The 22,430-nt window shown below is 38.9% G+C and overlaps 2 protein-coding genes across 9 annotated transcripts in view; one reads left to right on the forward strand and one right to left on the reverse strand.

Moving 5' to 3' along the window:
* Positions 1 to 10,321, reverse strand: part of MMS22L (MMS22 like, DNA repair protein) — a 90,999-nt gene extending 80,678 nt beyond the window's left edge. For both annotated transcript variants that reach the window (XM_057410826.1, XM_057410825.1), the window contains exons 1-4: positions 10,163 to 10,321; positions 8,429 to 8,616; positions 5,874 to 5,999; positions 2,723 to 2,775 (exon numbers count right to left, since the gene is read on the reverse strand). In XM_057410826.1, the coding sequence (XP_057266809.1) occupies positions 2,723 to 2,775; positions 5,874 to 5,999; positions 8,429 to 8,607 (358 nt within the window). In that variant the 5' untranslated portion in view covers positions 8,608 to 8,616; positions 10,163 to 10,321. The remainder of the gene's footprint in view (positions 1 to 2,722; positions 2,776 to 5,873; positions 6,000 to 8,428; positions 8,617 to 10,162) is intronic.
* Positions 10,322 to 10,820: 499 nt separating this feature from the next.
* Positions 10,821 to 22,430, forward strand: part of LOC130599963 (uncharacterized) — a 205,551-nt gene continuing 193,941 nt past the window's right edge. For 4 of the 7 annotated variants that reach the window (XM_057410830.1, XM_057410829.1, XM_057410828.1 and 1 more), the window contains exons 1-2: positions 11,775 to 12,308; positions 13,262 to 13,305. In XM_057410830.1, coding sequence (XP_057266813.1) covers positions 12,198 to 12,308; positions 13,262 to 13,305 — 155 coding nt within the window. In that variant the 5' untranslated portion in view covers positions 11,775 to 12,197. Of the gene's footprint in view, positions 10,904 to 11,774; positions 12,309 to 12,784; positions 12,855 to 13,261; positions 13,306 to 22,430 lie in introns of those variants that run through there. The other 3 variants (XR_008972338.1, XR_008972339.1, XM_057410832.1) reach the window with 3 other exon arrangements.

Below are 22,430 nucleotides of genomic sequence, written 5' to 3' on the forward strand. Positions count from 1 at the left end.
CAGATACAGGGAGAAAAGAAGGCAGCCAGCCCCTCAAGAAAGGAGGCAGAGGCAAGCAGTAAGTGCTGGAAAAAAATCATTCAACCCTACCACCCTGCTCTCTGTGTGCTTCCAAGACACCTTCAGAAAAGGTATGTGTGAAACAATTTCTCAGCATCCTTTTCTCTTGGGGGACTTAAGCAGGTAGACTTATTTGGAAACAAGCTTTGTAACTTCTCTTCCTAAGCAACGCATTCTTGCATAGCCCCTTAAATGGTGTAATGCCAAGAGCCATCCATTCACAGTCCTGTAGCCTGCCTTTCACCTGCAGCTCTGTATCCTTTCAGCTAGTTATTGCCGCTATGTGTCTCCCTTCCTTTGCTCTCTGAAGCTGTTGTTCTCGTGATGTTACCTTCCTTATCTTGCACCTGCAAGCTCAAACACCATTATTACAGCAGAGATTCATTGGAAGCTACTGCCACTGGTGTGAGAATCACTCATAACTCTCACACCTTGCCATGGAGCTTTCAGCTTACATTAGAGAAAAATGAAGCTTGGTGCACAACAAAAAAGAGAAAGCCATTTAAATATCCACTAACTACTTCCCAATAATGTATATAGGCAAATGCTTAGCAACCACTCAGCCTGTAACAATTCTGATGCCAGTCACTGGAGCATCATAACTAGTAACAGCAAATAAGGAGTTTGAGCAGGCCCCCAGTGAAAGTGTATCACACTAGAAGAGATGGGTGGCAAAAACTCTTTGCCACCTGCTGCACTGACTGCATGTCCATGAAAAGGCAGTTGCCTTTGCTCCTCTCCCCAGCTCACCACTGGGGAGTCTTTCCTTTATTGGTCTCCCTGTTCCCTTTATTTCCCCCCACCATGCCCTCCAGGTAACCTTGAAGCTAACCTATGTCACTTGTTACAGACCCCACAAAGTTTTGTCCATATAAGCCTATCTCAACATCTTTTGAGCAACAACACTCACTGAAAAGCAAATCAACTGGTACAAGTACCATAATATTCCAGTGTAAAGCCTACCCTCAACTACATCAGAAGCCACAGGATCTGCCGTGGTAATGAACCATAGGTTTAAAGGCTCAAATCACTGTTCTAAATGAATTATTTACAGATACTACTGCTGCTTTGTAACAGTAAAAAAAAAAATAAAAATCTTAAGTTCTCAGAAGATCTGTTTAAGCAAAATTTTATCTTACAGTATTCTACTACAAAGTCTTTTATAAAGTGTCATAAATCATTGAACAATGAAATAAGCAGAACAAACCAGCACCACTAGAGTGTTAAGAAAAGATCGGGCATTTTCAAAACCAGAGAAAAACAATGCAGAGGATAAGAAAAGATTTCATATGGTTTCCACATTACACAGTTCTTAGTACCAAGACTCCAAAACTCATTAAGACTGATAGGGAATGAAATTAAATGTACAATATTGATATCTGTATAAACATATATGCACAACAAAGATACACTGAGGGGTAACCTGGGGGCTTTAACAGTGGCAATAGTGCATTTATCTACAACATCAATAATACCTAACATCACACTGCCTGCTGTATAAAGGGGGAACTGAGTCACAGATGTATCAGTGACTTGCTCTAAGTTAAAAAAAAGCTTGGTGCAAAACGTAAAATCCAACAATTATTTATTTTACCAGCTTATGTGACAAGAGGAAGAACAGGATAGAGACAAGAGAACCAAACAGATGCTTAAACTGAAGGGGAAAAGGACTACAGAACAGTTTCTTGGTGTCCAGTTACAAAAAAAAAAAAAAAAAAAAAAAGAGTTCAACTGTAATTTAAAATAAGGTTATTTCCACTTATGTATTAATCAGCAAAATTAGACTTTCAAGATACAGTCAACAAGAGCATATGACAGAAGGACAGAAGCTGGATGATAGATTCATACTGATGATTTACATGGCAGAGCATGCCAGTATCAAACCAAAATAATAACAATGCATAAAACTATTTACTCCTACTCTTAGGATACTAGCAGTGTATCTCAAGCAATAAGAAGATACCATAGTCAGTTTATTTCTGAGTAATTACTGAACTTTTCAACTTGCTAAGTAATTCAGCTTTCAAACTCGCAATAAGCCCAAGGCTGCAATAATGCTTCAGAAACATACTACTTCTCATGCCTTAGTATTTAATTGAAATAAAACGTTTTGTAGCAATCCCGTTTTATCAATCCTGCTGCAAAGATAAATTAAGTTTGTAAGTAACTTTAAACTAAACAAATATTACTAACTCATTTAAATGTAAGCCAAGAGAAAACTGGAAGAAGTTCCAACCCACTACCTTTGTAAATAAAATAGTTATTGGGAGCTTTGACGCAACTTTCCATTTTTATAAATGAGTTAACAGTTTTGTCAAATTCTACCTCAGGGATGACATCTCAGCTCAAGTCAAATTAATGCAGAATCCACAACTGAGGTCAGAAGGGTCAGTATTGCCCTGTGCACCTACTATACAGGAAGATCTGGTTCCAAACTGACTCTCAACATTTTCCTTGTCTGTTTTCACACTACCTTACATCACTTGGCTGCCTGTATTTGTACCTTTACTGCAAGTTTGTGCTGGTTATATGCTGTTCTGCGGCACAGTCCATGAGCCCTTGGTCAAGAGAGAAAGCACAAGCATGATCTGCAATAATGTATTTCAGTAATGAAAAGACAGTGATACCTATTCCAATGTCAAATTAAATGCGTTAAACTTACCAAAATCAGAAGAACTCGTTTGTACTAAGTCTTCCAGTGTGTATATCTGTTGCCTAATTAAAGGAATACAGAAGTTTATCATATTTATATAAAGAAAAGTTACTTAACTACATTCTAGTAAGGTCTAAATAGAACAGAGAGAGGTGTTACTTGCTTTGTATTTCTGAATAATGTTACACAAATGTACCTTAGGAAAGAGTATTAGTAGAAGGCAACAGACACATACAAGTGTGAAGTGATGACAATAGAATTTTTGCTTGTTTATAAAACATTAATTACAGTTACAACAGATATAAACCTAGTTAAATATCTGGGGAAGAAAAAAACAGCCACACACACAAAATCCCTGAAAGCCATTGCCCGTAGGTGACCTTTCCACAAGCATAACTCAACTTTATATTTGACCACAGAATAAACCCTAAAGTTAGTCCTCATGGCATACACTCAGAATACACTAAATTAGTTCCCTGTGAATGAGCACTAGTAAATTCTGTCAGCAGTTTTTCCTGCTTAGGGTGCTCTGCTGCTTAAATTGAGCATAAAAGATAAACCAGCAAATTATAGTAAAGGAAAGTGTCTCTAGAAAAATTAAAACTCAGTTGAGTTTTGAAGGAGAAAGAAAGCATTTTTAAAGGAGCAGCCGACACTGCAAATGAAAATTAAAAATAGCTGTAACACAGGTAAGTACTCAGCCATGTTCTGCAACAGTTATTTTCAAGTGGTCTTCAAGTACAGTCTCCACAGAGATAACATGGTACTAAACTGAATGAAAAGCGCAACTGTGCAAGACAGACTTTTGAAAGAAAATGCTGCATAAATTGAGGAAGAAGCTCTCTGCCTCGTTTCTTATGTAGTCAAAGCAGCAACTACTGAAGGATACTTGGATCCAACCCACATCAAATGTTCTTACTGAAAAAAAAAAAAATAAAAAAAAATAAATCCAAACACAAAGAAAAAGCCCAAATCAAAACCCCCCAAAACAACACCCCAAAACAAAACAAAAAAAAAAACAAAAAACAGAAAATTCCCCCAAGGATCCAAAACCCCAGGTTGTAACCTGGCAGGTACACATTAGAATTATCACCCTTAGCTTTTCTTTCCTGGGATAAAATCACATCAACTACCCAAGATTATTTTCAGCCATTTAGTTGTTTTGTGGGGTTTTAGCTGCTTGTCTTGTTTTGAAATCAAAGTTGAATTTCAAGTATTTCAACCATGTAGAAAGGAAGGACAACTAAAGCAGGAGAGCTCTTGAGGCTGAAGGTTAGAGAGACTCTCCACTAAATTAATAAAAGGCAGAATAGAGTGGGCTGATAAAATACAACCACAAACTGGGCATGCCAAGCATAACAAAGATATCATCAGTTAAGTAAGTCATTTTAATTTCAATCTGCATTTGTACCTCAAAGATTGATCCTTACTGCTGTTAATCATTAAATAATTTGGTTTGCAAATAAATATTCTGACAGTTTATTAATCAAAGATCTTTATTAATCAAAGATATATTGTCTTAATATACCCACTCAAATGGCTATACAGGTCTTACCCATTTTGACTCACACATCATCAATTACATAAAAAACTCACAGGTAATATTTTTTTTATTGCACAATTCATGTTTTTAACTTGCTGTTCCATCGTATAATATTGTTATTAATTAAAATATTTTAAAATACTAAATAGCCACATTAAATATTTACAGACACAAAAAAACCTAGGTTTCTGTAAGCATGTATTTAAACATAGTTCAGTTTATGAAGTACAGATGATATCTATTTTCAACCACCTTGTCCTCAAGAATAATTACAAACTGTACTTCTCCCATATGAATTTCTACAATGGAAAAAGGAGTTTTACTACTTTCAGTTGTCAACTGGTCTTTAAACAAAAGTGTTCCATTTCATGACTGAACAAATGAACTGAAAGAGAGAATATCTTTGCAGAGGGACTTGTCACGCCAAAGGACAGTTTAGCAAGCAAACTCTCATACTACAGTTAGCTGAAATCCATTACTGCTACCAGTTCAGTGGGTTTTAAAACATGTATAGCTTGAATAACTTAAATATCACAATAAAAATATTATGCTTTATGTTCATCTCTATTACAATTACAGAGTAGTTGATGTCACAAAGGAAAAAAATATCAATTTAATTCAACAGATCAACCACATTGCTGTGTAACTGCCTAGTGATTTCATGTTAATAAACAGATCAGACTAAATGCTGAGATTCAGTGCTTCTTTTAACTAACTTATCCTCCTGTATCCTTCATTATCAGATTATTTTCTTTTTTTTAAATCAGAGTAAAGTCAAAGCATGCATCAAACAAGCAAAGCTAAATAAAATTGGGTTTGATATACTTCCTGCCATCTATGCCATGGTGTTTCAGTAAGTCAGACCCTATCAGTGATGTTTCACATCATGTCCTTGGTCATACCCTAAAGAGATAGAAGTATCCACTACAATCAAATGAATGATGGAATATACCACGCATTTGTGGAATCATACAAAAGCTCTGCTCCCATACACTCTCTGTATGTGCTGTACATCCTGAGGATTATCAGTAGCAAAGAGGATTATCAGTGATCTGTGTATTTGCACTGACCAGATTAAACATCTACATTGAATTAGTCAAACACTGAGTAACTGTATCTGAAGAGATTGCTGAAGCTATCCTAATCCAAACAATTGAAGGAAATGCTGAATCCAGCATTTTCACTGTTTGATTTTTAACCTCCACTTTTCTTTACACACAAAAAAAAGGACTTAAAATATTCAAAAGACAACTTCAATTATATGGGTAGCACAATCTCATTCAAGGAAACCTTATATAGTGTATTCACATATTCTGAAGCTAGGACCTTCTAAATCACAACACTGTTGTAATAACTATACTTACCAATTTTTATCTACTGATGGCTAAGAGATGCACCACACCGATTAAAAATCTGTGGAAAAATGTACTTAATTCTGTAATTCCGTCTGTGTCTTATCCATCACTTACTGGAGCAGCAAACAGCATAATCGTTCTGGATGCTTTACATAGCCCATGGTCTTTTACAATTTTACTATAGGAAACTTGAAAAGTATGTTACATCCTTACAGTGAACATAGTTACAGAAGTGAATTAATTATAAAATACATTATCATACCTAAGTAATCCAAAGAGAAATCCACAGGATTCAACTAATGCCATTTCAGTAACCCACTGAAAGCCAAACAACTCTACTACATCATCTTCATAATCATTTGGAGAAGGATCTAGTCTCAGCAAAACCCTGTAAAATAGAGCAAATAATATTCATATTGCCCAGTAATAAGCCCATAGAATACAACATCTACATCTGTCTTACGCAACGCTGATGTTTTAACAATTTATCAGCAGCACCTATACTTTAGATAGGAAGGAATAGCAGTGCTCTCAAAAGGCTATTTTACCTTTTACAGCAATATGTTACACAGCACATAAAATATGACAACACCTAGCTTCAACAGCATAAAATCATGATATAGTCACAGGGCACAATATATTTTAGAAACAAATAAAAATTAACAAGCTACCATCTTGAAGCATCTTCATCGTTACAAGGGGGCTGAGACGTAACATACAGGCTGTCCTTAACAGAAGAGGCTGCTACATTAGACAGCATGCTCCACTCTACATTTATGGTTGGAATCTGTCTTCATGTACACTACATAAAATCACAGAATAGTTAGGGTTGGAAAGGACCTTAAAATCTAGTTCCAACCCCCCTGCCATGGGCAGGGACACCTCACACTAAACTATATGACCCAAGGCTTTGTCATCCTGACTCTGAACACTACCAGGGATGGAGCATTCACAACTTCCCTGGGCAACCCATTCTAGTGCCTCACCACCCTGACAGTAAAGAACTTCCTCCTATATCCAATCTAAACTTCCCGTTTAAGTTTTAATCTGTTACCCCTTGTCCTATCACTACAGTCCCTAATGAAGAGTCCCTCCCCAGCATCCCTACAGGACCCCTTCAGATACTGGAAGGCCGCTATGAGGTCTCCACGCAGCCTTCTCTTCTCCAGGCTGAACAGCCCCAATTTTCTCAGCCTGTCTTCATACGGGAGGTGCTCCAGTCCCCTGATCATCCTTGTGGCCCTCCTCTGGACTTGTTCCAACAGTTCCATGTCCTTTTTCTGTTGAGGACACCAGAACTGTACACAATACTCCAAGTGAGATCTCACAAGAGCAGAGTAGAGGGGCAGGATCACCTCCTTCGACCTGCTGGTCATGCTCTTTTTGATGCAGCCCAGGATACGGTTGGCTTTCTGAGCTGCGAGCACACGCTGAAGCCGGATCATGTTAAGTTTCTCATAGACCAACACCCCTGAGTCCTTCTCCACAGGGCTGCTCTGAATCTCTTCTCTGCCCAACCTGTAGCTGTGCGTGGGATTGCTCAGACCCCAATGTAGGACCTTGCACTTGGTATCGTTAAAACTTCATAAGGTTGGCATCAGTCCACCTCACAAGCATGTCAAGGTCCCTCTGGATGGCATTCCTTCCCACCAGTGTATCAACCGAACCACACAGCTTGCTGTCATCGGCAAACTTGCTGAGGGCGCACTCAATCCCACTGTCCATGTAAGGGACAAAGATGTTAAACAAGACCAGTCCCAACACCGATCCCTGAGGGAGACCACTCGTTACTGGTCTCCAGCTGGACATTGAGCCATTGAGCTCACTTGGTAACTGCCTAAACACTGGTCTGTTTTGAAGCTTTTAGCAATTACATCCAATTACTCTTGTTCTAGATAATGAAGACAGAGGAGTCCCTCATGTGCAGGCTTATCCAAATTACAATTCAAGCAGACAAGGTGAATAAGCAACAGGAGAACAGTATTATCATGACTGCAGTGACCTGGGAAACTTGTTGACATACAAGCTCCTAACTACTCACTCACTACTCAAACTAGTTCTGCTATAAAATGCCTGATGTTCATTCAGACATAGGCTCTCTCACTCCTCTACCTGGCATAAATTTGAATGAATGTGCTCTGATACAATTACAATAAAAAACATCAACCCCCCAATACAATAATAAAAACCGACCACAACAACAACAAAAAAGGGAATCCCTTTTAAGGCTTTACAGAAAAGACTGAAATTAAGGTTAAAGAAACCCAAAGTAACGACACAACATATGAGGCTTGACAGGAGGACAGACAGAATGAATATGCTTTTGTAGGAGAAAGAACAAAATACCTGCAGGATCAGCAAGTGGCACAGAAAACCAAATTGGATCACAGATAGTAAAGAAGGTATTAACTAAACCAAAGTAACTTTTTAGAATCTCATGGAAAATACTTTCTTTTAATCTGGGTTCTGAACCTTAAATCCAGAATTAATGCAGAAGTAGAAGGCTTTGAGAAAGATGGTTCTTAAAGCTACAAAAGACAGTACCAGCATCTGGGGAAGCTGGGCAGAGGAGGTTTGTTTCTATCATGTGGAAAAAAGAGAGAAGTGAATAGAAGCGAATCTAGAACACTGTTCAAAGCAGTGTATCAACACAATTGCCCTTCCTACTTCGGTATACCAAATAAGTTGATCTCAGGATCATAATAAGGGCTGAAGAACAAACTGATTTGGAAACCCTGACAGCATTTAGAGGCACTAAACACCAGTGGAAAGAACATCTTAAAGGCTATTATATTTGTAATTAAAAAAAAACCATACCTCTTAAGAGACCCACTTGCTAAATAAGACTCTGCAGAAAAGCTTCTCCCTCCATTTTGGTTGTCAAAAGCACAGGAAAAACAAGGCGGCTTTGAGTTCTCATTCTCCATTTCCATTGCCATCTCCAAGCTTTCAGTGAGAAATGGGGGTGTAGAAGAAGCCGTGAAGTCATCGTCCATTGCATCCACCTGATCAGGAAAACAAACAGGTAAATTTAAAAAAATTCATAATGCTTCTTCAAATAATCCTTCAGCTCAAGTGAGGACACAGAGCTGACTAACTGTACCATCAAACTAACAGACATATATCAACAAGAAAGGCAATCACAGGCTCATGCCCTGCCACACAATCCTGCCACTTTGTGCAATTTTAGCTTCCTCCATCAAGCAGACATACCAGTGACTACAAAAAAATCAAAATATGTTAACTTTCTTCTGGTTTAACTCTCTAAATTAAGTAGTAATGAGGTTAGACCGGCGCTAGGGTAAAATAAGAGGCAAAAATGCACCTCAAGGCCTAAGAACTTTCAGCAACAGTTCATTTTGCAATCAGAGTATCTATGCCACAAAAATACATCATATATTGCAGGATGGAAGCTCTCCAGGCCTTTAAGGCAACGTTACAGCTCAAGTTTCTTCTAAGGAAAGAAGCAGTAAATATATTCCATGGGATCATTACAGAACCCTGAAATGCTGAAGTTTTAAAGCTCAGAAAACGACTGTATGGCTGATTTTGATATAGCTAAAATTGGAAGTTTCTATTTAAAAAATCTGACTCCCCAGGAATCTAAGAAAAAGAGAAACAAAAGTAAAGGAGAAGGAAAATCATGTCCAAAAGAAACTAACTATATACTTGACATTAATGAATTAATATTTTAAACAACATAACGAAAGAGTAGAATTAGGCAACATGTTTCACAACATAATTAAAACGCTAAATTACCTTGGCAGGTTTTGATACTGCTCTTGCAGAAACCAGTTTACACCATGGCGTTTGTAACAGAGAGGCTTGACTGAAAAATAAGCTCAGTGGGAAAAGAAAAGCAAAAAAAGCTTCTGTCCTACTTTTCCCCATTCATTCACATTTCTGTGATGCTGTGCAGCAGAAGCAGTACAAATCTTAAGTGAAAGCATGACTTCATTGCTTCAGTTTACAGCAGGACCCTACGTATAGGTGTGTTAGCACAACTGGCAAGTAAGAAATAAGCAGGCAAAGGGAACGCCCTAACTCAGAAGTTTCTAAGAAAACTGATCAGTTTAGGGTACAAAAATCCCCACACACGACAGAAGCACGGGGAATAGAAGTGCAGTAAGGGCAGCTCATCACGGTGGCAGTTCCTGTCACTTGTATCCACCACATCCTGATCTAGCGGAACCCATCACTGACTCGAAGTACCAGAACTTTCATTGCCGGCCACGGTAGAGAACTTCCCCGGCTGCAATCCGTGGGCGGGAACTACAAACCGGTGACAGAGCTTCCTGGAGCAGCACCCCGGCAGCAGCAACCCCAGCTCCGGGCAGCGGCCACGAACACGACCCACTCCCGTCAAGCCTGCAGCCCAGCACGGCTCTCCTCTCCCCGGAAGTGCTTCCCCCCCGCGCCGCACCGCACCGCACCGCACCGGCTCGCGTCGGCCCGGCCCGGGCCTGAGCCGGGGGATACACTAGACAACGGCAGGCCGGGGCCGAGATCGGGATGGGGAAGCGGGGTGCGAGTAAGAAGAGCGACAGATACCTGCGCGCTGGCCAGGCGGCCCGCCACTTCCGCGCCCGGATCCTTTTCCGTACGTCCCGCGCGCCACCGTCACCCCAGCACTGCGCAAGCGCCGCCGTGCCGATTGGCCGCCGGCCGCTCTTCCTTCCCCCGCCACTCGGCTCTCCTCCGCCCCGGAGAGGAAGGACGGGAGCTGCCTGGCCGCTAGCCCGCCCGCCCGCCCGCCAGTCCGCTCCCTCCCTCCTGTCCGCTCCCTCCCTCCTGTCCGCTCCCTCCCTCCTGTCCGCTCCCTCCCTCCTTCCCTCCCGCTCCGGAGCCGCCCCGCGCCCTAGCCCGCCCTCCCACCTCAGGGTGCAGCGATGCGTGCGCCCCGCAGCGGCGAAGCAGCCAGGCCGACCGCCCACCAGGAGCCGTCCCACCAGTGCGTGTCTCCGGCTCCAGCTGGGCTCTGGCTGCCGCCTCTAGGGCCTCCCCAAGACGACAGGCCCGCCGTTCTTTCATCAGCGTGAACTCCGCCTGCCCCCGGCTTTGCCCCTTGCTCACCGATCCTTTCCATGCTGCGGCTGCATTCCCCGGACCCTGTTAGTTCCCAGTGCTTCATACTTCAAATGTAGGTGGGGTTTAGTAGCAGCCGCCTCTCCCAGCCAGCCCGTAGCGCTCACGCAGCTTCTCTCGGTGACTCCAGGCGTCCCCTGCCTGGCCAGCCACCACAGGTGACTCGTGGCTGCCTCTCACCTGAACGCCACCATCTTGCCACTGCTAGTAAGTGCCCCAGGTCAGGCTGCTACCTCCTCGTCTTCTTGTGCTTCAGCCGTCCGCTACCTTCCTTCGGTTTCCTTGTCATCTAGCCTGTACATGAACATCGTTTTCCTTCTCGGCCTCGTCATTTGCTCATCCCTGTGCTCGTTCAGTCATGGGCAAGAGGTCCTGGTCTTCTCTGATGCCTTACAGAGCCTGATCCAGCCTTCTTAGGTTTGTCAGGTACTGCTCCTGTGGTAAACAGATGTAATTCTCATCAGGCATGGGCAGTGGTGTTCAGTAGACTTAAAATTCAATCTGGGTATTGTTCTTTGCATTTACTGAAGCGCCTTCACTGGGTATGACAGTCACCACAGAGTAGGGGCCAGGGAGAAAGTCCCAAAACTTGTACCTGGCATAACTTAGCTTAAAATGCATACTGCACACCTAGCACAGCGGATATTTTGTGGATATTTTAAAAAAGTGGTGCATTATTTTGGATTGCCTTGGTTTGATATAATTTCAGAATTAATGCTCTTCCAGTTTCGCGTGGGTTTGGGGTGTAAATTAGCAGCAAGTGCATGGAACTAGTTTCCAGCAAGAAAGTTGCTCTGAAAAGTTTTGCTGTTGCTGCTACAGCTTCCTGTGAAAACTCTCCTGTGATTAAAAATGCTTCCTTTGCTCCTGTGTCTGTAAGAATCCTTCATTTCCTTCTTTAAATTCCAGTCTAATTAAAAAAACCAGTACATCATGGTTAAATAAAACTGTACCCAGGATAACCCTGATTTCCATATGCAGATTTATCTGCACTGACAGCCCCCTCTTCGTCTCTTAATCTGTTTCCTCTCACCCTCCCTTCTTTCTCTTCCCTTTTCTTTCTCTTCCTCATCCCCTCTGTCTTTTTGTCTCTTTATGTCTATTGCATTATGCCTGAATAATTTTCAGCCTTGGTTTTTTTTTTCTTCCCTCTTGCATGCACATGCTAAAACAAGTAGACAAAGATGCAAGGTGGTTGCTGCAGTCACTGTCTCTAGGACAAAACCAAGACAGCTCGTGATTGCAATGCCACCTTTCCCTTTTTTTTTTCTTTTTTTTTTTTTTTCGCAGCCGTGCTCGGTGATTAAACTTTCCCAGGATGGGGAAGAAAGAGGAGCTGGAAATGAAATAGGGTTGAGGAAGAATCCCATTGCAGCAGCTGCAGCCAGTGGTGTGTGCTGCCAGATGTGCTAAGCTTCCTGGGGTCCTTGACACTGAAAGGCAGTATTAAAGTATTTGGAGACAAAAGCTGCATCCTCCGTGATCATTTTCTTTATTTAACATGGCAACAGGAGCCGTGTGGGGGAAAAACAACGCACTGGATGTTGAATTGGACTTTCCTCCTTTCTGGGATGAGAGGATGTTACCTATCCCGTGCCAAGAGGCAGCTGAGGTAAGAGAGCTGATATAGCTCCTGCTTTTTCGTAGTATATTTCCTAAGCATCTTTTCTGAAACAACCTATACATATGTATGTATTTATACGTTTCTGTGTTTGTATGTTTGTGCATTCGGTTTCAAGTCAGTAATGCTGGTTTGTTTTTTTTTCTGTCTTCACATCAACACAGAGAAAGTTAATTCACAATATATATGCAGAGCTTGCTCAGAAGGATCGTTTTGTGGGGATTTTTCCGAATACGTTTTTGTTTCCAGAAAAGTCTTCAGCAGTGACATCATGGTCGGCTGCTGATATTAAAACCGATTTTCAAAGTCTTTTTTAAAAAAAAAGCGCCCAAAACCAAAACCCGAGTAACTTTGCCATAAGAAATTGTGCTGGAGAATCATATGCTGTAATTTTCGGTTGCACTTTAAATACTGGAAGTCTTATTAAAGAGTGAGATTTTTTTTTTTTTTATTATTATTATTTCTAGAACAGAAGCGATGAATGCTGCATAATTAAGTACAGTATTTAATTTGGCTGTTGTGAAGCAAAAGAATAAGGTAATAATTTTTATTGTACTAATCAGACTCAAGATGTTCTCTGTGTTAATTGGGTTAAAAAAATTGCAGTACTTATTAGAAATTCTAATTTCACGATGCAGCACTGACAATAAGCTCAGGCAGTGAATTATTCACATCTTTAATTTGCTCTCTTAATGACAGTGTTCTGTAATCAGAGTGCAGAGACTGCTTCCTATGCATTATGTATGATGTTCAGGACTTAAATGCAGGACATTATGAAGCCTCTCAGTGGCTCAGTAATTAGTTTTCCACAAGACAGGGCTTAGATATTCACAGATAAAAGTCTACAGCAGAGATAATGTTAAGGTGGTGACTCATGCTAACAAAAGCAGGGAAGTTCAAATTTAATGCTGAAACTGCTCACCATTCTCCCTCATTGTGCGTAGGTGCAGGGGGAGGGGAAGGAAGTCTTCAAAACTAGCCCGCCATGGTGAGTACACTGCGAACAGCCCTAGGGGGCAACCCGGGGGCTCTTTTCACTTTAGAACCGTGTTTTTGGCAACTTGACTGCTTGGGAGGGTGGAGGTGGAGTTGCGTTTTGTGTCTGTATTTAGAGGTTGTGAAAAGGGCAATAATGTACACACTATCAGAGAGTAATCATCCGTAGGAGAGATTAAATGTATTTTAAAGGATTTTACCGGAGGCACAGGCGTTTGTAACTTCGTCAAATTACGATGTTTTGAATGGGAGCTACTTTGTTATGCGTTGAAACTTTATGAACATCTCATACCGCTGTGTTGCTCTTACACCTATTTCAGCTGCCATGGTTTTTACTACATACGCATTTTAGAAAACAAGCTGGGTTTTTAACGGTTTAGTTCTCACCCTCCAAACGGTCAATCATAACGTAGGTTTGTTCTTTTTTCCTTGGATAGTTTACCTGATGTTACATCAAGTGATTTAAATGCAGGGAATATGCATGGTTATGTAACTTTTCTTCTTCTGTATGCTGCTTGCTACAGAATAAAGGCCAAGAATATTGAAATGAAGTTGGAAAAATGTACTTTTTCCGTACTTAGTCACTAGTCAGATTGACAGCTATACATTTGTCCTGTGTTCTCACAATTAGAACGATAATAAATGCTTACTGGAAAAAAAATGTCTTGACCAGAGAAAGTTGTATACTTGTTTTGTGTTAACTCTCCGAAGACTAGACTGAAATAAGCATGTTTACAGGATTAATGATCTACCAATGTAAGTTTTAGGATTAAGGTTAAAAAAACCCTAAAGATTCGAATTTAATAGTCAAATACAGATACCGGATTAAGAATTTTTAGTACATTGGACTTCTGAAGCAAAATATTTTAAAACTATTTCCTTTAAAAAAGCACCACCAAAGACTACATCTGGAATTATGGTGTTACTAGCAGCTTTTGCTAGTGTTGTCTCACCTTAAGGCCATGTGACAAGTTACTATGTAATTCCTCTTAGTAAACAGAATGCTATTTATTGTGACCAGATTACACATTATGTTTATGTATAGTCCAGTCCTGAAAGTAATTATCATGAAACTGTTGAATAAAAAAGCTGCAGATTAGATCAATGTGGCTAGACAATCCATAGCTATATCCAGAATCTGGGTGATTGTCTACATGATGAAACTTTTGAGTCTTTTGCAGAGTATGACTTTTACTCCAAGTCAAGATCCCACAGCAAGTGATACTGTAATATGGTATCACTGTCACTACATAGCTACATTTCTTAGGTCACTTCAGTATATAGAATCAAGCAGGTGAAAAGGACTCCCAAGAAGGCATCATGCCCACTCTCTTGCTCTCCCTTCAAAGCCAGGGTTAATAAAATCTGTACTTTTTAATGAACAGTTGCCTGTCCTTGTAAAGATTTAAAAGTTACCCAAGTTAGTTATTCCAGTATTTCACTGGTCTTCCCTTTAGGAAGTTTTTTCTGCTTTCTGATCTTAACTTTTTCAAAGTAAATTTCTTGAACCTATTACTTCTTGCACAGTGCTTACAGTCAATTAATTTTCCTCTTTGCAGCAGACTTTTCACATTTGAGATTTTTAGTCATGTTTTCACTGTGTTCTTCTCTTAATCCCCATTTGTTTCTTTCCTCTTTAGAGGGGAAAAAAGAAAAAAAAAAGGCTGGCTGGCCTTTTATTATTTCTTCTTTCTTAGAATTCACTGCTCCAAACTTTTCTGTGGGTAAAATGTCCAGGTTACAGTGTAGTGTAATATGAAAAGACAGAACATGTGTTTGATTAGGTTTTTAATTCAAAGAATAATGCTTCTAGTAAGATTATTCTTTGAATATAGTATTCAATAGACTTAACTGTCATGGTAAGTGCCTTGACTGACCTAGTAAGCGATTGACCTGATGGCTGGGTACGAGGTCATCACCCTGGAAAGAGTATGTGAAGTGTTCAGCCCTCAGAGGGCTGTTTCAAGGTGTAGAAGCGCTACTGGGGAGTCAGAATTTTAGGTTGTGCCCCTGTTGTAAAGCAGGTTGGGTGGCCAGAAGAAGTTAAAATCTGAACTTTTCCACATAACCCCCGCCAGATTGTACAATCTGAGTTTGAGGCACTACATCAGTCGGGTGAGAAAACTTTTTAATGAAAGTGGCAGCAGTATTAGTGGCAACCAGAAATTAAAGTCCAGGGTTAACTGTGCAGCAAAGGTGAACAGTATGTTTTAGATTAAAAAAAGCAAGCCCAAACATTAGAAAGTTAGCCCATTCTAGCTAGCCTAGCAGACTGATTCTACATCTGAATCATGTATCTGGGAAAGAGCAAGCTGTCTACATAATCTGTTAAAGTGGAGGCCGGTTCATTTTCAGTCCTAAGGAGGGAAGGGCCCAATATCATTCCTAAGGCAGAGGAAAACAGACAGTTCATACTAATCTTGAGTTGTCATAGCATGGGAAGAGAATGACAATTCTGAAGCCAAAATCGAAGTCATGTTTCTGAAGAATTAAAAATGACTTCTGATGTTTCTAGGGGGTCTGAGGTAATATAATCTGGTCAGTGGTCATTTTGGTAGTGGTTACCAAAGAAAACTTTAAGGATCTTTATGTGATTACGCAGGTATGTATTTGTTTCTTAACTGTTTTATTGTCCTCTTACTGGCTTGTAACTTCCCATGTTTAGGAAATCGCACCAAGTTTTTTTGAGTGAGCTTATTCATATTTCTGTATTTGTTCTTCTATCAAAAAGCAAAAAAGTAGTTATAACTTGGTGTGATTTTTAGTGATATCTCTAAGAAAAAGTTAAGAAAAATCCATAATGTATTTTCAGGAGCTGCATTTTGTGCTTGTATTTATATTGTTCCAGGTTGAAGTACTGTTGTAAATATTAGGTTCTGAAGTAGCATGATGACTTAAGTATTTCCAAATGGCTTCTTTTAATCTAACCTAATAATACAGTCCTTTTATAAGTACAATTCCCATGGAAACCAGTGGGAGTACTACACTGTAGAAGGGGTAATGGATACATATGCCAAGGTATCTCCCTTTTGAGTCCTTGTTTTAACTTGATTGACAAAGGATAGTGTTAGCCAAAAGTAACAAGTATTGTGAGTGCAAAGACAGTTATTGATAATACTTTGAATTCCAGATTTACCTGTTTCTCCACTGAAAGATGTATCTCAGTGAAATGACAGTAATCAGAATATCTGATAGAAATCTCAAATGAATTTCCATTCACTAATGCTTTCCAGGAAATATTTTAAAAGTAGATCATGTACATTCTAGCCAGAAGAATTCCATACAACTGACTCAATATTAAGAATTCCGAACTGTATATAAGCCTATGCATATATTACAGAAAATAATGATAAATATTCATACTGTAAGCTCAGCTTAGGCTTTTTTGGCAAAGTCAGACTAGAAATTGGATAATGTACTGTATAACTTCACATACTCAATCTTCTATAAAACAAAAATTCATAAAACTTTGCAGTTCTTATTTGCGTCCATAGTAGGCCATGAAAACAACCAAAATAGTAAGAATACTTAATGCCACACAAAAGCATCTTGGGGCTTCCAACTGCCCTTTCTTCTGCCTCATATCTGTACATCCTTTCTGTATGACTCTCATCCTGAGGGCTACTTTCTATTGTCATTAAACTCCAGCTTTCATTGCTCAATTGCTGATTTTTCAGACATTCTTTTTAAACATTTCCCCATGCTTTGTTTGAAGCTCAGAAGACTTTTACTATACCAAAAGCATTTACTGTTCCCAAAGATCACTGTGTACAACTCTTTTGTTATGTTGCTGCATGAGTTGCCAACAGTTGGACTGCTGATGTTCTTGAAATCTCTTCCTGTCATGCTATCATTTTTCATAATTTTCTTGTAGTATCTCATTTCTTGTCTTTTGCAGTGTTTAGATTGCAACGTCTGGTGAAATCGCTGTGTGTGGTTTTTTTCTGTACTTGTCAAGAGGGTAAAATAAAGGCCTTTTTAGGTTCTGTCTTAATACAATGAATAATCATAACAGTAGTAATACAAATAAAAAGTGCAGTTAATAATTTTAACTGCTACCCTTTTAATTCCTAGTATTACAGATGGACTTTTCAACTCCTAACAACTTCTTTGCAATAGAATTCTATTGGGTTCTCGGAAAGTTGACAGGTTAGGGCAGTAGGAAATGGATGAAGAAGGAGGCCAAATACAAGCAAAGCAGAACTTAACCTCAGAATATTTCTGTTCAGTGTTTTCTATTTATTATCTTTGCTTCTCTTGTGGAATACTTAATCAGAAACACCTTAGGTCCAATAACAGTTGTTCTGAAAGCTTTTTGGATCTTGGGTACATAAATTTTTTTCTGGTACATGGTACACAGTGGTCATACAGACTCTGTAGATGTGGCTGAAGGATTGTATGAATAGAACTATAGACTTGAGGGTTTCTTTGCCAGAAGGAATAGCTTTAGCTGAGAGTGGTGGTGGTGGATCAAAAAATTTCTGTAAGAAAGAGACATGAAGTTGTGTGGAGCAGCACACTGCAAACAGGGCTCAGAATGTTGAAAGTCAATGCAACTTGCTGGCAAAGGGACTGGTAAGGAGATCCGTGAAGATTTGCTGGACAAGGGGAGACATAGAAATGGGACTGAAATAAATAGGACTCTTAAGAACTCTGAGCTCTTGAACACAGATGTGTACAGCCTTTAGAATCAAGGTCAGGCTGGGGGAAGACTATAAAGACTAGGAAACATGAAGGAGGAGTTTGTTCATAGGGTGACAGGAGAAAGCTATTGCATAGTCGTAGAAAGAACCAATGCTTTTAAAATGTTGTGGTACATACGTATTCTACATGTTGGAGGCTGGTTGTCTGGCTATCAGTGTTTTGGTGTACTGTGTTTTGGTAGTAACAAATAGGAAGGGATGCTTGGGGAAGTGGAAGGCACAGCTCCACTATCCAATATGAAGTGTAGCAGGAAACTCTGGCTAAACCATATCACAAACATTTTGGTGCAGAAATTTAAAAAACAGAGTATCTGCTTTACCACCACTGCATGGATTTGTAGCTGACAGTATTTGAATGAAGGTGATTAATTAGGGTATAATTCTGTGAGGTCAGCTATCGCTCTCCAACTCACACTGTTTAATGTTGGGAAGCAAGGCCGGGCTCTTGCCTTGCTAGTCAGGAATGCTCTTTTTCTCCTGGCTTGTCCAGAGGCTGTAAATTTAGAAAGCATATCAGTGATATTGTGGATATGAATATGGGCATCACGCAAAGGCACTCTGAGTGAAAACTGCATTTTCAAGCAGGTGTCTAAAAAGCAAAATAGCTAGCTTTAACCAGTGTGACTTGAGAACTACAATAATCATTCAGGAAAGTGGATTTCTAATAAACTTCATCTGTGTTTTCCAAAAGTATACTGTTTTGTCCCTTCTTGTGTCATCTCGTTATTATTCCTTTTTAATTTTCTCAGTGCTTTGTGCTCTTTGCCTCAATGTAACCACCAAGAAGAAAATTTGGATGACTGTTGGATACTTAGCATGACTTCAAGTATTTTAAATTAAAAAATCTGTCAGATTTTGTTTTCTTTTTTTTCTGTATTTGTAGTAGTATTTATATAATAGAAGGAAAAAGTGTCCTGCATGTATCAGAACCTCATTTAGCAACTTCAAAAGAAGAAATGTCATTTCCAAAAAGATACAAAGGCAATGGCTCAAATTTGGTTTCTCATTCTACGCAGCTTATCTGTATGATCTCAGGAACTCGGTTCATCCTTGTATCTTGTTTCTCAACTGCATAATAGAAAAGGAAATCTTCCTACTTTCTTTTTAGAATCTAAAGTTCAAATCTCTTGAATTTTAATGCAGGTTTTCTCTTTTAGAATGTCATTAAAGCACACCAGTGACATGTTATTTAAAGTCTCCAGGAAGCTCCCAGATGCTTGGGACTTGAGCAAATGTATAAAAAAAAGTTGGTATGAACAAATGTGGAGATTAACAAGTGTTTCCAATGGTCATTGTAAAGAAGCTGTGTTGAGCATCTGTCTAATGAGATTGCTGAAAAGCAATGGGGAAAGAGCTGATTTTTAAAAGGAAACAGGGACAGTCTGTGAAAGTGATCATTTAGTATGCTTTCCAAGAAAAATCTTTTTGTAGCTGTAATGTACTTCTAGATTTGCAAGAGAAATATGTCAAAATACTCATTCTTGAAAGGTGCTCTGCACTGGGGTCTTTGGATTGAGTTCTATGGTTTCTTTTAATTTATTGTTTATTTTATGTTATCACTACCATGTTTATCTTGCACACCTGTATTATGACTTCCCAGTGCTCTGTTTCTTAGAAGTTGGCAACAGCACAATCATATGGTCCTGAAGCTTTTCTTCATCCATGATACTTACTTCAGTGAGATGACTGTGTTTCATAGAGCTACTTTTTAGTTAACCATATTAAAAATATAAACATAAAACTATTTCCTATTAGTTTTGTTGGTTTGGGGTTGGTGTTTTTTTTTGTTTCTTTTTTCTTGTTATTGTTGTTCCCCCCTCATCCCCTTAAGAAAAAAGTGAATAGTGAAGAAAGGAAGACCTTTCTCTTTAAAGGCATTCCAAAATCTAGTCTGAACCAGTAAAACCAATGCTTTTAAAAATGTATATGGAAATCAGCCCGGGCTATTGCACGGTTGTGTTAATGTACTGGCTACAGATACCACTTTTCATCAGTTGATCTCAAAGCCTTTTCCTGAAGTAAATGAGCTTAACCTTCATTTTGCAGATGCCCTGGCCTAATCTGTAAGATTTGGGTGTGAAATGATGTAATATTTGTTTTGACTGCAACCACTTAAATAAATATCACTGAAACAGACATTCTGGCTGAAGAGTTCATAATGGCAAACTTTAACATGGCTGTACAAAGGAACTACCCTGAAGGGTCCATCTTGGAAGAAAAAAAGGATTTTTTTTTTCCCAGTATCTTTATCTAGCTTTCAAAGCAGTAGGTCTGCATGATAATTGAAAATAATGGTGCTGTGATGATCCTATCTTTAGATGTCCATACTATGATCTGAAAAGGAGTTGTCCTTTCTGCAGAGAAAGGTCTAATGAGATAGAACAGTGATGATGGTGTCTGGTGACTAGGTCTGAAATCTCCAGTGGCAAATTTCTTCCTGGCAAGAAAAGAAAGGAAGTTTATCTGTCTGCCACTGAAGTAATTTTTCATAGTGTCTGTTATTTTTAGTAAACACACACACGCTTCAAGGAATTGTAATATTTTTAGAGATTTCTTAAGTTTCCTGATGAGAGTTTTGTACTGTAATTTGACAGGTGTGTTTCTATGACTTAAAAGTACATTAAACTTTCCTTGTTGTCCGTTTGACATGTGAAGTTTAAACTTGGAACAATGGAAGCAGAGAATAATAAAAATAAATTGACAGCTGTCTCACATAAAGCTTAAACTACAGAAATGAAAATAGATTATTATGAAAACTGTATTGGAACATGTGTATCAAATCAAATTAGTGGGTATAAGTAATGAATCATGTCTAATTGCATTTTGTTTATTCTAATAACATTAACAGTACTCACTAAAATGTGGAAACTGCTATTTTTGAAAAATTAAAACTGTGAAATGGTAACATACAGCAGATTAGATCTAACAATTTCAAGTAGGTTGATAAAAGCTGTAAAATTGTTCCATAATTATGCTTAGAGGTAACCACTTTTAGTCAACCTTATTTAGTAAAACAACACTGCAACAATATTCTAATTTATCCCCTGCTCAGATTGATGTGTTTTTTAGCATATGGCTATCCTTTGTTGACTAAATTAGCAAAATAACCTCTCCCAGTTCAACACTGAGTGAAAATACAAGCTGAATGTTCCAGGAGACTGCGGCAGCCCATGTTAGAGAAAGGACTGATACAATGGTCCTCTCTCATCATTATTTCTTGTGGAAAAAATGCATTTTCAAAGATGTTCTGAATTAATTGTATGTGTTTCACCAAGGGATGAACTGTAGGTCGCCCTTGCAACTCTTGAGTGTATTGGGCTCACCCTTGCACTTTGACAGGAAAAGCTCTTGCATTGTCCCTTGTTTTGATGTGTGAAAAATATGCTTCTCAGAAAAAAAAACAAACAAACCCAAAGATCTAATCTTTTAAATTTGTGACAAAATGTATGGTATTACCTTAGTGTGCTGAATGGATACTCACTGGAGCAGAGGTTTGAATAATCAGGTATTTGAGGGTAAATTCTTCGTACACTAAGAGAAGGAAGAGATCTTGTTTTGGCTTGAGCATAATGAACACCAGACACAATATTGTTGTTTGAAATGATAGAAATGGTTTTGACTTTAGCTGGAGGAGTTATTGGGCTATTTAAGTATTTATGTGTAATTTAATTTAATGGAAGCATAGAGCATAAAGAAACACACAAAAAAAAGGCCAGCAAGAAACTTACTGAGAGACTTGGAAAAGATAATAAATGTTCCTGCTTAACATTTATTCAACTGCCTAGGTATTTACCAATAGGGAACACCTCTGTACTGCTCAGTAAAGCAGATGGACTACAAAAATTTGCCAGGATGGGGGAACAGAAGGGGTAGGAGAACTTGGAGTAAAAATATGAGAAATTATTTTAAAATAGATTTATTTTAGAGGTTTTTAAAAATAACAGCTGATAGTTAAAGTGACCAAGCTTTCTGAACATTTATTCTCTGGAAATTTTTTCTTGTTTCTAGAGTTTTACAGTTCATGTTTCTGATTGCTTGTGGATATTTTGATCTTGATTTTTATTTAGCTGTTTTACTTCAGATATTCACGGGAAAGCAGGGAACATTTTTAGATAAAAGTTGCCAGTCATCTTTACTAATTGAATTGTTGTGTATTAGCACAGTGATAATAGTCTTTTTGAAATCAATACTGTATTTTAATACATCTTAGAGCAAGCTATTATTAACACTGAAATCAGCTAGATATAGTAGATAATCGTAACTGCACAAAAGCTACCTATCCATTAGAAGTAAACAGTATGATAATTAACCCACAAGATTTTTCTTGACCCTAAAATGAGGGTCAGTCAGGCTGATTATGTCATTAATTGAAGTGCAAAGACACTGGCTGGGATCTCAGAAAATAATATCATTA

Source organism: Pezoporus wallicus, unplaced genomic scaffold (genome assembly GCF_028554395.1).
Source record: "Pezoporus wallicus isolate ANWC-B61680 ecotype Strahan unplaced genomic scaffold, APGP_CSIRO_Pwel_v1 contig_747, whole genome shotgun sequence".
Taxonomy (NCBI): domain Eukaryota; kingdom Metazoa; phylum Chordata; class Aves; order Psittaciformes; family Psittacidae; genus Pezoporus; species Pezoporus wallicus.